We start from the raw sequence: 16649 nt of genomic DNA on the forward strand, positions 1-16649 counted from the left end.
TTTATCAATGAGCCTACTGTCTCATTATCGATAAGTCTGTCATTTTGTTGTCTTTGGTCATCTCATATAACTAGAAAACTTGTCAATTTAGATTACACTTTGGCTTTGCAAGAATCGCAACTCACGAAGGTGGAGAAAAGAAAGAAGACCACATTATGCAAATTAGGTTACACACGAGATGACGCCATTTTTGGGGTAGGAATAAGTTATTCCACAAGCAAGCCATGCTCAGATCACAAGCTGAGCAAGATAAGCACCACTCACGTTTTGGCTTAGGCTAAGGTTCATTTTCATTTCAACTTCCCAACTTGTACTCGGGTTTGTGTTCATTGTCTCTGGTTTATATTTGAATTCATTTAAATCAAACTTATTTTGAGGTCAAACAAGTTTATTTTGAATTTAACCCTATAAAATATGTATATGTTAATTAATGGAAATCTAACATAACAGTGATTAGAAGAGGTAAATTGTTATATTTTATACCTGAATGGGAACTCTGTTGATTAATTAAACCCCAAAGGGAGCATTTAACTGAGAGAAGGAGGCAGTGAAAGTAACTTCTCATCTACCTAACTGATTCGAATTTATAAAAAGCATGTCCATGTCATCATTATGGTCTTCTTTTCCAACCGTATTTTCTAAGAAAGTTTTGTCACCGAAGTAATCAGAGTCATTTCCCTTTATCACAATTCACAAGTGAACTTTTCCTCTCTTGCTAAAAACATTGAAAGATTTCACCTTTATCTTTTAACTCTTCCTCATATCATAATCTAAACAGCCATGTACGGTTTAACGAAGCTAGGCACTGTGCTCACTATAGTATTTTCAGTCTCTCTTTTGGCGTTATTAGCCAATCTTCTTTATGTTTTATGGCGGAAGCAAGTTTTCCGGCGACGGAACAGCCCTGATATACCTCCAGGGGACCCGTTTTACAAATTTTCGTCATCGAAGGAGCAGCTTCTGTACTTTTTCTGCTTGAAGAACCAGTCCCGGATCGAACCCGCGGGAAACCCAACGGTTTCGGACCCGCCAGAGTCGGCGGCAGTGGTGGTGGCGGTTGACGATGATGACGTGGCGAATTGGCAGCTGGGGATGTACGGACCGTCGAGGGTTTTGTTCACTATTAGAGAAGAAGAGAGAGAAGGGACCGAGACGTCCGAAGCTGAGAATGATCAGAGAGCGAAGAGCAAAACGGTGCGTTTAGAGGGTGAGAGTGGTGCGGTTGTGGTAAAAGTGGCAGATGTTGGTGTTGATTATGACGATCCGACGCCGTTTTCCACTCCGTGTGCTTCGACTCCGTACTTCACACCTTCGCCGTCTCCCACTCACGTTAAGTACTCACCGGAAAACGACATGTCGTTTCTTAGTGTAGCAGTCTGTAGCGAGTAGAGTAAAAATAGCTACCTGGCTGTCCAGAAATATTGTCAATATATAAACTAATTAATTAATTAATTAATGTCCACAGAATTTTCTTTTTTTAGATTTTAATGTTTATTGCTTTATCGTAGGACTATTAATTCCTTTTTTCGAAAAGAACCAAAGAAAATCCGCATCGAATTGTTAATCAGAATCCTGAAGAAATTGGAAATCCATTATGTTTCAATGAAATTACAGTTTGTCTGATTAATCGCCGGAGAGAATGGCGGCGCAGGCACGGGATGAGACCGCAAACGCTGGTGAGGGAGAGTGCTGGTCCTCCGTGGGTGACTTGGGAAGAGAAGAAGTAAGTGTCAGCATCAGACAAAAATATAAATAAGGCAAAAAAATATTTTATTATTAATTCAATAAAAGAATATATGATTTGATTGACTTTGTTTAATATTTAATAAAATATTCTTATTATTATGGTCAAATTTTACTCGATTTTAAATTTAGGTTCGGATAAGAGATTTAATCGGTAAAGATAACATTTAATATTTTATAATTTATTTAATCTTGAATGATTATTTTTACCTCAAACTTTAATTAAAAAATCATTTCAAAAAACAAAAATATTATTACTAAAAAATTTATAAATTTATTACCCATCTAATTCATAATTATAAAAGCTAAAAAAAAATATAAAAAATCACTGTTATGTTAGTCTTCGCTTGTTTATAACCACAAGTGTCGCCCTCAACCAAATTTAACAAAATTTTTCATTAGTTTATTAAATTTGTTGGTAAAATTTATTTATTTATTTTTTTACAAAATTGTTAAAAAACTTTTTTTTTCAATATTAGAACTAAATAATAGTTTGTTCTCTAATTATTCACTTTTGGTTCATAATTATTAAAAAAAAATTATTAAAGACTATTCCTCTCTCACTATAATTGTCCTTACGTCGTCATTAACCTCCCATGTAACTTCTTGTAATTATGTGATTTGGCCCTTATACTATCATCACTCTTTCAATATTACGCACAACTTTCTGATATCGTTGCTCTTGCTCACTCTCAACTTAATTTGGATTGTCAAATCTTGTTATATATTACTTTTCGTTTAAATCTATTATTGACGAACTTTATTTTGATTAGATCTTATCATTTAATGAAACAATAAATTCTTATCCTATAAGTTAAAAAAAAAAACAATTTTTTCACTTTTTTGTTAAAATTAAATATTAATTTTATAATAAAAAATTATTTATATCATTTTATCAATATTATTTACACTCTTAATACAAATAAATTATCATTAAATACTTTTTTTTCTTTCTCTCTATCGTTTCATTATCTCAGTCTCTTTATCTTTTCGTGTGTTTTTGTCTTCAATTGAAAATTTTCCTTTCGTTTGGATCTGATATATTATTTGCGTTACTTGGAATTCCAATCTCTTCTTTGTTTAATTTGTTTTCGTTTAAACGTACTTATTTGGTCGATGGAACCGGGGATGAGGAGTAAGTAAGTGACTTTCTGTTTTGTTTGTTAATTAATAGACTTGATGTTCTGTTTCATTGATACAGAGCTTCGAAGATAGGGTCAGGTCAATGGCTAAGGGAGAATTGCAAACTTGTCGTCTTTCAATTGTTGTTCATTGTGCTTTCAGTGATCTTGCCAAGAAGAAGACTTTCCTCACCGCACTCTCTCTTTCTTCGGATCATACCATTTCTCATCCCAAACCAAAAAAGACTAAAAATTGAATAATCTGCACGTCGCACAACTCTGTATATTCATTATTCATTTCATGCTTAATATATCAGTTTAAGCAAGCTTATGGACTAATATATGTGTATGCTTGACTTGGGGATGATTAGTTTATACATCTACTTCCCTGTGATAGATAATATTTGAATTGGTGTATATCTCTACAGGATCTTGCATAGGTAACTAGGGGTGGATTCGGGTCAAGTTGAGCCTGAACACACCTTGGCTCGACTTTGATTGGAATAAAAAATGGTTAGACTCAAATTCAGTTGGAGTTCGTCGAGCCAAAATTAGATACGATTCGAGTTTAGCTCAAATAAAAAATAACTTAATTCGATTCGATTCAATTCAAGTTTGTCTTAATTTCATAGCTCGAATTAATTATTTGAATTTGTAGTTTGATTTAGCTCGAATTAATGGTTCGAATTGATGACTCGAATGTATGGTTCGGATTTATGATTCGAGTTCATGGTTTATTAACAAAATGATGTCGCTTTACTCAAATAATATTCAAAATTTCTTATTCAAGCCACATATTCGAGCCGAAATGAGTTGTGTTTTCAAATTGTTAATTTGAACTACTAAATTCGAGCTAAATTGAGTTACGAATTTGAACTACTAATTTGAGCCAGAAATTTGAATTGGATTCAAATTGAATTGAGTCAAACACCCCTTAGCTCAAGTTCGATTCGAATTAAAAACAAGTCAAATCCTTTGATTCAAATTTTAATTAAACAAATTTAAGTTGAACTAAATCGAATCAAATTAACTTTTAAAATTAAACCGACTCTGATCATATCAAGGCCTATGGGTGACAGGGTGTACAATAATGGAACTAAGATTTTATTTGATAGTAGTAGTATTCATGGGTGACAGATTCATGATCGGTACAACTCTTAACAACATTGACGATGAATGTTATTGACAAAAATTAATTTTAAATTAATTTTAAATTAAAATTAATATAAATTAAGAGTAAAAAAATCAATTTAATACAAATTTAGAGATATGTTATTTAATTTGAGGGTTTTCTCAAAAATAATTTTATAAAAAAAAAAATTATTACATTTTTTATTACAGGATGATATTAGAAGGATTTGATAGGTTTCGCTTTCAATTACTATCGTAGGGAAAACGCAAGACTAGGTGGCAGTCAACTGATAGCCAAGTTGGATAGAGATCTTGCCACCTCAGAATATGGCAAATTTTTGTTCCAACCGTATTGGTGAGTATTAATAAGGCGTAGGTGAATGCATTAAATTGACCGAACACTTTTCTAGCCGTTAAAAGTTAAATCAATTAATACTAGCGATAATGATTGAAAAAGTTATTTATTTTGCTTTATATACCTATATAGTTATTTTTTTATTATATAAATATAATTATTTTTTAAATTAATTATGTCATTAACAAAAAAAAAATTATAAAATTTGAGATTGACAGGATGATTGGTTGGATAGGTTGATCGGCCAATCAACCAATTTTTAAAAATAAATTGGTTGATAACTAATTTTTTAAAAATAAATTAGTTAGTTAGGTGTTTGACTGATTGACCAATTACTCAGCTAATTATTCGACCAACCATCTGGTTAACCTTCTCATCATCAAAGTTATTAAAAATTTTTACATTTTCATCTCATGTTATTGATTAGGTGAATTTTATGTCTTAATTGAATGAATTTTTGTTTGATTGGGTGAGTTTTAATTGAATGAATTTTAATTTTATGTTTTAGACTACATATATAAAATAAAAAAAAAGTGACTTAATATCCCAAAATAACAATTAAGATAAATAATGTATAGAGTAAAAAATAAAATCAAAATAATAAAAAAAATTATAATCATACGAAAACAACTCTGGTGAGAGAAAAAGAAATTCTAAAATGTAAGAATATGATCGTTCACATTTAAATTAACGTTTATATATAATTATATTTAATTAAATTAATCTATACAAATAAAATTTATAATTTTGATTTATCTCTAACCTTTTACCAAAACCTTTAAATACAAGAACTCACGTTTAAAAGCGAAATTAACCAAGAAAGGTCATCATATCAAATTCTTAAAATCAACCTTAACTTTTATTTGTGTTGATCTTTATTGTTACAATAATTGTACATTTTTGTTGTGTTAGTTTATTGTTAATGTATATATTATTATTTAGATATTTATTATTTATAAATGTTTAAATGATGTAATATGTGTGCATTCTGTGAAGGCATGCAATTTTCAAGATTTAGAGGTGATTAAATAGATCAAACAACAAAGAAACTTGATTAAATTCTCTCCACCATGTAATTTTTTTAACATGGATTTTTTCAGGTTTTTTAAATGAGGAGAGATACTTTTTTTTTTTAATTAAATTTTTGCACCATTAGGGGATTTTTCATAATTTTGTTTAGGTGACCCATTTAAATTACTAAAGCCCCCTAACAATGCAAAAAATAAAAAATAAAATAAACAGGGTTTCTAGCAATTTTTTCACATGTCAAAGTAACAAATCGTTCGATTGTTTCAAGTGGCTTTTCTTTAAAAAATTTATTGAATCCAACATAAACACTTTTATTCTCTTAAATTCAAATTATATATACCTATCATTCAAGACTAATCCCTATTGTCAATTAAACGCATAGAAAGTACAAGAAACTTATAGATGAATGTGTGATTGAAAAAATTGAAGAATGTGGCTTAAAGGTGTTAAGGAGAGTTTAGTCATTATATAGTTTGTTATGGTTTGTAATGTAATTTGAAGCTAAAGAGCAATTTAGTCTTTGCGCTGAAATGTAACCCTAAGTATATTAAGGTTGAGCGCTTGACTTGAAATAATTAAGTCGGCTCCCTTTACTCTGCTCTGCTCTTTTTTGCGATTAGGGTTCTGTTCTTGTTCTTGTGAATTTAGTTAAGCCAACGAGAAATCTTCTGGTTTTCTCCGATTATGCAAGTGTCTTGAGTCTTGATGAAGGCTTGGTAGGAGGCATTATTTCACGGTGTGTTAAAGTCATGTGAGGTGTAAATCGGAGGGTATTCTGTAAGTTGTAATCGCTTATGTTCTATAGTGGATTCGACTAAGAGACTTATCTCTGCCTTGGATGTAGGGTTTCAAATCGAAACCTGAACCAAGTATTTCTTGTGTCCTTATTTTTCTCTTGTTGATTTCTTGTGTTGTTTTATCTTATTTGACTGTTTGCTAATCTCACTAATCTTGTATAAACATACTTAACAAACCTAATTCAAATTAACAAGTGGTATCAGAGCCGGTTAGGGTTTCGTGTTTTGATTGATCGATTTCTGGTGGTTTTTTAAAATCTTTGTCTTTATATATATTCTCTAGTATTACTAATCTTGCTATATATATTCTCTAGTATTACTAATCTTGCTTCTTGCCAAAAGATTACAAAGAAAATTGTCAGCGAAGAATAATGGGTCCAACTAGAATCGATATCGAGAAGTTTGATGGCAAGGGCGATTTCAACATATGGAAAAAGAAGATGTTTACAGTACTGGTTCATCAGAAATGTGCAAAAGCATTGGGAAAACCATCTGATTTCCCTGAAGGTATGACTGATGTTGACATAGCTGAGGTAATGGAAACAACTTACATTTTATTAATTTTGCATCTGTCTAATAATGTGTTGCTAAAAATTGATGATGCTAATACTGCTGCAAAAGTATGGTTAAAATTCGAATCCCTATATATGACTAAATCACTGACAAATAAAATATATTTGAAAGAACAGCTATTTGGATTTAAAATAGACCCCACTAAGTCTTTGATGATAATCCTGATGATTTGCATAGAATTGTTATTGATTTGAATAGTATTGATGAAAAATATCAGATGAAAATCAGCCAATAATAATTTTGAATGCTTTACCTGAATCTTTTAAGGATGTTAAAGCTGCCATAAAATATGGGAGAGATTCTTTATCACTGGATGAAGTTTTAGGGGCCTAAGGTCTAAAGATTTAGAAATAAAATTTGAGAGGAAATCCATTGGGGAGGGCCTTCAGATTAGGGGCAGACAAGAAAAAAGGAATAACTCAACTAATAAGAAGTCATCTAGATTAAAGAAAACTTACTGGTTATGTCATAAAGAGGGCCACTTTAAAAGAAATTGTCCAGAGAAAAAGAAGGTTCATTCTAATAAATCTGAAAACCTAGAACTAGCAAATTTTCTTGAGGGGTATGGAAGTGCAGAATTGTTAGTCCTTTCTGAAGTAGGGTTAGATGAAGAGTGGGTAATGGACTCTGGTTGTACTTTTCATATGACTCCTAGGAAAGAATGGCTTACTGATTTAAAATACATAAATAGAGGGAAAGTTTTGATGGGTAATGATGATTCCTATGATATGATGTGATTGCTATTGGTAATGTCAAGTTTAAAATGTTTGATGGTTCTATAAAAACTTTTGAAAATGTTAGGTTAGTGCCTAAGTTAAGAAGAAATTTGATTTCTCTTGGTTCACCTGATTTAAATGGTTTTTCCTATAAATCTGAAAAAGATGTTTTAAAAATCATGAAAGGTGTTTTAGTTGTAATGAAAGGAAAACTATCAAATGGGTTATATATATTAGAAGGTTGTGTGGTGTCTGATAACATGCATTCTGCTCATGATAACTTGGATGAAACAATCTTATGGCATAAAAGACTTGGGCATATTAGTATGGCAGGCTTGAATGAATTGTGTAAACTAAAGCTTATTGATCAAAACAAGCTTTCTGATTTAAAGTTTTGTGAAAACTATGTGCTTGGCAAATCTCATAAATTAAAGTTTTCTACTGTCACATGTAGATCCAATGGCATACTTGAGTATGTGCATTCTGATTTGTGGGGTTCCCCTCATGTTCCTGATTCACTATCTCATTTATACTATTTTATGACACTCATTGATGACTACTCTAGGAGAGTATGGGTTTATTTCCTAAAACACAAAGATGAGGCTTTTGAGTGCTTTAAAGACTGGAAAAATCTAGTTGAGAACCAAACTAATAAGAAAATTAAAGTGCTCAAAACTGACAATGGCCTTGAATATTGCAACAAACATTTTTCTGATTCTTGCAAGAAACATGGTATACTTAGGCATAGAACATGTAGTGAAACACCATAACAAAATGGTTTGGCTGAGAGAATGAATAGGACCATCCTAAATAAGGTTAGATGTATTCTAGCTAATTCTGGTTTAGGCAAGAAGTTTTGGGCTGAAGCTGTAGCAACTGTCTGCTATTTGATAAATGGGTCACCATCATCTGTTGTAGGCTTTAAAACCCCAATTGAAATGTGGTCAAACAGACCACCTTCTTTGCATCACTTGAAACCTTTTGGATGCCTTGTCTATGTGCATGTTAGTCAAGGTAAACTAAACCCAAGAGCTTTAAAGGCTATTTTTCTAGGGTATCCCACAGGCACTAAGGGTTATAAAATATAGCTGTTAAAAGAGCATAAGTGTGTTGTTAGCAAGAATGTTACTTTTAATGAATTAAAAGTTTATAAAGATTTTTTCTCTTTAGAAGGAAAATCTGGATAGGTTCAGTTTGAGGTGGAGACACCTGTGTCAGGTAACCAAAGTGGTATTGAGTCTGCAACTCAGTCCTTAGAGTCTAGTAAGGGACCTGATTTGGGTTTGGATACAATTCGTACTTTAAAGTACAAAATCACAGACTTGAATCAGTAACCCTCACCACAGAGTCAAGTTGAGTGTCCTCATAACCTAGAAAAACAGAGTTTATCTAACTATCAACTAGCTAGAGATAGACCAAGGAGAGAAATAAGACCACTTTCAAGATATGCTTAAGTTGATCTCATCTCTTATGCTTTTCAAATAGGAGACTTGATTGAGATGAGTGAACCCCTGAATTACACATAAGCCTGTGAAAGTAAATATAGCTCAGATTGGTTAAAAGCAATGGAAACTGAAATAGAATCTCTAAAAAGGAATAACACCTGGTCACTTGTTGATAGACCATTGAAAGAAAAGGTAATTGGATGCAAGTGGGTATTTAAAAGAAAACCAGGTATTCCAAGAGTAGAACAACCAAGATTTAAAGCAAGGGTGGTGGCAAAAGGTTTCTCACAAAGAGAATGGATAGATTACCATGAAGTGTTTTCCCCTGTAGTGAAGCATACTTCAATAAGACTCATACTATCAGCTGTTATGTTATTTGATATGGAACTAGAACAGATGGATGTCACAACAACATTCTTGCATTGAAATTTGGAAGAACAAATTCTTATGGAGCAACCGAAGGCTTTGTAGAACCTGGAGTTGAAAACAAAGTCTGTTTGCTTCACAAATCTCTGTATGGGCTAAAGCAGTCTCCTAGACAATGGTATAAGAGGTTTGATGAGTTTGTTCTGTCTATTGGGTTTTTGAGATGCAATTATGATCATTGTGTGTATTATTTAAAATATGATGCTGGATATTATGTTTACTTGCTTTTGTATGTTGATGATATGGTTCTAGCTTCCAAAGATATGTCTGCTTTGATAAATTTAAAACAAATGCTGAAAACTAAATTTGTTATGAAAGATTTAGGGTCAGCAAAAAGAATATTAGGTATGGATATTGAAAATGATAGAAGTAAGAGATCTTTGTTTTTGTCACAAGTAGGATATATTAAGAAGGTATTGAGCTTATATAATATGTCTGAATCAAAATCTGTTAATGTTCCTATAGGTGCTCATTTTAAATTAAAATATACTATCAATCTGTTTACTATTGAATATGAATTTATGAATAAAATACTTTATTCAAATGCAGTAGGTAGTTTGATGTATGCAATGATTGGTCCAAGACCTGATATTGCTTATGCTATTAGTTTAATAAGTAGATTTATGAGCAATCCTTGTAAAGAACATTGGTATGTTATAAAATGGTTGATGAAATATCTTAAAGGTACTGCAAACCTTGGGTTATTATTCACATATGATTCTACTAACAGTTTACTTGTTAAAGGATTTTGTGATTCAGACTTTGCAGCTGATCTAGATAAAAGAAGATCTCTAATTGGTTATATTTTTACCTATGGTGGGAATATTGTGAGCTGGAAATGTAACTTGCAGTCTATTGTGGCATTATCCACCACTGAAACATAATATATTGCCTTGACAGAAGCTGTGAAGATGGCTATGTGGCTGAAGGGAATTACATTGGAACTAGGTCTGAGTTCAGATATTCCTATGATTTATAGTGATTCACAGAGTGCCATTCATTTTTCTAAAAATAGTGCATATCATGAGAGGACTAAACATATTGATGTGAGGTTTCACTTCATCAGAGATGTGTTGTCCAACAAGCAAGCATTGATTGAGAAGATCATGAGTAGTGTGAATCCAGCAGATATACTAACTAAAGCTGTTCCTGTGAGCAAGTTCAAGAAAACTTTAAACTTTCTGAAAATCTTCAAAATTGTGACAGAAAAATTGCAGAGAAGGTCTCCTAGTGGAATACACTTCTTTTTCAGTTTAAGCCAAGGTGAAGCTATGAAGAATGTGGCTTAAAGGTGTTAAGGAGAGTTTAGTCATTATATAGTTTGTTATGGTCTGTAATGTAATTTGAAGCTAAAGGGCAATTTAGTCTTTGCACTGAAATGTAACCTTAAGTATATTAAGGTTGAGCGCTTGACTTGAAATGATTAAGTCGGCTCTCTTTGCTCTGTTCTACTCTTTTTTGCGATTAGGGTTTTGTCCTTGTTCTTGTGAATTTAGTTGAGCCAGGGAGAAATCTTCTGGTTTTCTCCGATTGTGCAAGTGTCTTGAGTCTTGATGAAGGCTTGGTGGGAGGCATTGTTTCACGGTGTGTTAAAGTCGTGTGAGGTGTAAATCGAAGGGTATTGTGTAAGCTGTAATCGCTTATGTTCTATAGTGGATTCGACTAAGAGACTTGTCTCTGCCTTGGATGTAGGGTTTCAAATCGGAACCTCAACTAAGTATTTCTTTTGTCCTTATTTTTCTCTTGTTGATTTCTTGTGTTGTTTTATCTTATTTGATTGTTTGTTAATCTCACTAATCTTGTATAAACATTCTTAACAAACCTAATTCAAATTAACAAAAATGTTAAGCCCTCTTATTGCAAAATTTGAGTATGCAGTCATGACCATTGAAGAGTCAAAAGATTTAGAGATCATGACAATCGAGGAGTTATTAGGGTCACTTTGAGTCCATGAATTGCACATTCAAGAACATGTTGATACTGCAGATTGTGAACAATCTTTAGGATTGAAAATATCTTTTGAAAATAATAGTGGAAGATATGGAAAAGGTCGTGGAAGCCTCGCTTATCAAGTTCGTAGACGCAAATGTGGACATGAAATTCTAATCAAGACAACTTATTTACAATTTGTTGAAAGAAAATTAAGCATGCAGTGTTGGAACTACAAACAAGGCATTATGTCTCTGAATGTCCAAGCAATGATGACAAACTTCCAAACATTGCTAAAGGATTGAACAAAGGAGAATATGAACCAACACTTTGTTTGTTCATAATTCATCACTCAAAGGTATAGCAACATGCGATACCTAGACCAAGGTGCAAGTAACCACATGTGTGGAAGAAAGAAAGTCTACATTGTGTTGCATGAATACATTTCGTTGAGACTTGTTAGTTTATGAGATGACCCAAAGTTGACAATTGTTGGAAAAGGAAAGGTGGCCATCTAATAAAAAATGGAACCATGACATTTATCTTAGATGTTTACCACATCCTAAATATGAAAAACAACATCTTAAGTCTTGGACAATTACTAAAAGAGAAGCATATGATTTGCACAGAAAATAATTTCTTGGAATTGAGAAATTCACAAGGAAAACTCATTCCCCGAGTTAGAATGACAAAAAATCGAATATTTCTACTATATTTGAATAGCAAGTCAGAATATTGTCTCACTAGTATTATTAATAGTGAAACTGAGCAATGACATCTATGTTTTGAACATTTCCATGTTCACAGTTTGAAGTTATTGTCCACAAGCGGCATAGTATAATGTCTACCATATTTAAAAATAACTGAACATGTATGGCCACATGTGTGCTTAGAAAGCAAGCATGAACAACTTTTCCTATTGGAGTCTCATGGAGAGCACAAGCATCTCCATAACTCGTAAACACTAACATTTGTAGGCCTCTTAAACCTATATCATTTGGACATAAAATATATTTCACAATATTTATCGATGACTTCAATAGACTAGTGTGGGTTTGTTTTCTTCGGGAGAAATAACCTAGATTTGAAGTGTTCAAAAGATTTAAGGCTCACACCAAAACAAAAAATGGGAGTAAACTTGTAACACTTCATTCAAACTGAGGTGAAGAATACACCTTTATTGCATTCCAAAATTTTTGCAAAGATCATGTTATACAACATCTACTTACAAAGGTTTACACTTTACAATAGAATAAAATCATATAAAGGAAGAACCAAACAATCTTGGATATGACTTGGACACTACTCAATGAAAAAGCACTATCAAGAGTTTTTTGGGTTGAAGCAATGACATGTTCGAGATATTTGTTGAACTAGTGTCTAATAAAGAGTGTTATAAATAAGACTCCATAAGAAGCGTGTAGTGGAGTTAAACCAAGTTTAACACATCTAAGAATCTTCGAATGTGTTGCCTATGTACAAGTCCCTATTACAAGACAAATGAAGTTTGATGACCACAGAGAAAATTGTGTATTCATGAGATACTGTGAAAAATTCAAGGCCTATAAGTTGTATAATCCTTAAACAAGAAAATTGGTGGTAAGCAAATCAAGATGTTATTTTTGATGAAGCAACAATATGGAAGTGAGACAACACTGAAATACTAACACATCTAAGAACACAAATTTTATCATTTGAAGAAAGCATTGTACAGACTCAATCAAACTCATAGAGCTTGGAATGCATGAATCTATGGGTATTTACTAGCACAAGGGTTTGTAAAATGTCCATTTGCGCATTTAATGTACATTAAAATATGTGAGAATGGAGAAGTCATGGTGTTATGCATTTATGTTTATGACTTACTTTTAGAGGAAATAGTGAAAATATATTTGCACAATTTGAGCAAGACATGTTCAGAGGGTTTGAAATGACTGATAATGAAATCATGTTCGATTTTCTTGGCATACAAGCGCATCACATGGTTGAGGGAATTTTTATTTCACAAAATGAGTACATGGGATAGATTCTTGATAAATTTGGTATCAGTAATTGTAGTGTAGTCAACACGCTAGTCATAGTGAATCACAAGATATCAAAAAATCATGAATACAAAGTAAGCTTATATGTCGTTATATGGAACCTCCAAAAGAATCACATTGTTAGGTAGCAAAAAGAATTATGCAATATGTGAAGGGCATAATGAGTTTTAGTTTGTTTTATGCATATGGTGAAAAGCTTGAATTGATTGGTTATACCAATAGTGATCGGGGTCAAGATTTTGAAGAAAAAGAAAATTACTATAGGTTAGGTTTTTTTTTTCTTCTTCAATTGTTTTTTCTTGGTCATCGAAAAAACAAAGTACTATTGTGCTATCCTCATGTGAAACAGAGTATGTTATAGCTACCTCCACAGTTTGTGAAGTAATTTGATTGAAAAATTCATTGTCTACTCTTAACCATAACAAGAGACAATCTTAGTTTATGTAAATTACAAATCTACAATTAAGCTAGCAAAATATCCAAAAGAGCAAACACATTGATACCAGGTTTCATTTGTTTGAGATCATGTTAAAGAGAATTCCGTGAAGGTAGCTTATTATCACACGCTTGAGTAAGTGGTTGATATCTTTACCAAGTCACTATTTTAAAAGAGTCTTTCAATGCTAAGGAGCGTGCTTGGGATGAAGGAAATTAGTCTAAAGGACAATACAAACTGTTCTAGTTTCAAGGAGTGTTGAAGATAACAAACCAGACATGTTTGTGACCTGATCTTTAGCTAAAAATTAGTTTGACTAACTCTATTCTGTTTTGTTTTACTGGTTGTTTTTCTGTTGATTTTTAGGATCAGTTTGTTTAATTTTATTTGAATAAATTGCATATAACTCCCTTATAAAAGGGTGATGTAGATGAGTAGAATTAGAATAAGCAATAAGAGTGTTTTTATTTGATTACGAGTAATCTAGTTTGCTTTAAAGTAATTTTCTTTCACCGCCAAAGGAACCAACAATTGCCACTCAAACCTGATGGTCAATTTGTGACATTGAGTGTTTAACAAGGATGCATAACACAATCTTAAATTGCAATAAACGTAGTTGCAAAGATATTCTATCATTAAGACCAAAATTATAACTTTTTACAAATGCTAGAATTAGATCTCCACCGTAAAAACATCACATAGAATGAACAAACAAATCCAGATTTAACTAAGCAGTTTTCATAATATCTTGATTTTGAATTAATTCCTAGTGACACAGGATCTATGTATCTTTCTAACTGAAAGAAAGCTCTACTTTTTAACCTAAATAAGGTTTTTTTTTTTTTTTAATTTCTATATTCCCATTGAACAATGGTAGCTCATTTAAGCAACTCTTGAAATAATTGTACAAGCACTCTAATCGACTTAAAATGCAATAAACTTCAAAGAAAGAAACTAATAACAGATGAATACTAGAAATATGTCACATGCGTTGACTCCAAAGGATAGTAAAAGTGGTAGAGCTACAAGATTCCCCAAGAAGAGAGTCTGAGTTCAAATTGCATTGATCTCATAACTAATAAAACTCTGAATTATCTCATATAATGGTTGTGAGTCCAGTTATTATACTTGAGATTTATCTAGTTAGCCAAAATTCAGTTTTGACTCAGTCCTGGGTAGGTTCCAAGTCCTATATGGTTGGAACTAGAATCAGAATCAATAGCATCTAGTTCTCCCAAATCTAGAATTGAACCTATCCGGTGTTAGTCAATTTTGGGCTCGAACCAAAATCGACAATCAGTCCTTAACGATTCCATTTTTGAGTGAATAATTTACTTACCCTGTCAAATCAAATTAAACTACTTTAAATTCCAAATAAAACCAAACAAAATTGAAAATTTTCAACTTATCAAGTTTGGTTTACAGCTCTAAACTTTTTAATAGGTATTATGATGCAAATTATCCTAAGGGATTTTTCAGATACAGTAATAAGAAGATCATCATTATAATAAAGGTGTTTACAATGATGTTTTTATATAAGTTGCTGTAATCCACAAATCTAAATACTGCATTAACAATAATTGTTTTTTTAATAAAAATAAATGATATTGCAAAAAATTTATTCATTTTGACTGCTGTTATTGAACATAGAGTAAATTTAAGATATATTTCCTTGCATGCCTCTCTATCCTAAAATCAGGTATTTTTTCACACAGCACAGCCACGGCCACTGGGGTCTGCTAATATATTCGCTCCTTTGATGTCTCTGAACACGATTAAAAGGAATCCATGAGCACAATAAAGTTCCAATATGATTAACAGACATAAATATCAGAACGAGATAATTGCTCCTTCAGGGGTACCAGAAGTTCCAGAGCAAAGAATATTAACAAGTACACTAACCTGTGGACAATACTCTTAGCAGGTAAATGATCAAGCCCCAACAAAATCTACCAAATTCTTGAAGAATTTTATGAATGGAACTGCCAGAAACATACTCAAAGTACATACAGAGTTTGTCATCTACCAGCTGTTCATAACATAAAGAGCCAAACGTAAGTTAAAATGATCCGAGGCCTTGATTTAATTCTTATATGAAGGTCCACCAAATACAACCTCCTAAATGTATTCGACAAATCATAAACATTTGTGATCATATTTCTAAGTTTGTGTTTGTGCACATATATTATATTATGTGACCGAACATATTTTTAAAATATGAATTTTATCTTCTGAACATGATAATATATTGATCCTTATCTTTTGACATAATATTATTATGATGTTTATATTTGGATATGATATTATCATTATGCTTGTGAAATTATTTTGATCATTATCTTTAGATAAAACATTATTTTAACAAGATATAATTCGATAGACTATATCTTATATTCGATATTATTTTATTTATATTTATTAAATATTGATCATCCTTTAAAAAGAATATTAGTTGGGCCCTTATTGGTTGGATTCTGTCAAAAATTATCCTAATTTGATTTAATTATAAAAGGGACAATTATGCTATTTCATTGAGAAGGAAGGTAAGCATCCTTCGACACATATACAACCTTCTTCCATTTTAGTTAGAACCTAAATATTTTTTGTTTTCATATACGTGATATTTCCTATAGTTTTTGTGCAGGATTCTCTTTGTTTTGCAGCTTAGTGTTGGGTCTTGTTACCCTGATTTCCTCTTAAGTTTGTTCTTACATGTTTATCTCTTTATACAAAACTGACATACAGTAACAAATTTGCTATTCATTAGGGCAAGATTAGAACTAAACTTATCTAATGCTTCTTTAAATAATGTGAGCCCAACTGGATTTGATGGGTTCACACTTGGTATAAAGTTGACTCCAGTTGTATCATTAACTTTGATAAATGTGCACGCAATTGAGTTTGAT

At 31.9% G+C, this 16649-nt stretch overlaps 1 protein-coding gene across 1 annotated transcript; it reads left to right on the top strand.

The window, feature by feature from the left end:
• Window positions 1-780: 780 nt before the first annotated feature.
• LOC123227861 lies at window positions 781-1389 on the top strand. Its single transcript, XM_044652985.1, has one exon. The coding sequence runs from the start codon at window positions 781-783 to the stop codon at window positions 1387-1389; it is 609 nt and encodes a 202-aa protein (XP_044508920.1).
• The last annotated feature ends 15260 nt before the right edge of the window (window positions 1390-16649 follow it).

Source organism: Mangifera indica, chromosome 10 (assembly GCF_011075055.1).
Source record: "Mangifera indica cultivar Alphonso chromosome 10, CATAS_Mindica_2.1, whole genome shotgun sequence".
Classification (NCBI taxonomy): domain Eukaryota; kingdom Viridiplantae; phylum Streptophyta; class Magnoliopsida; order Sapindales; family Anacardiaceae; genus Mangifera; species Mangifera indica.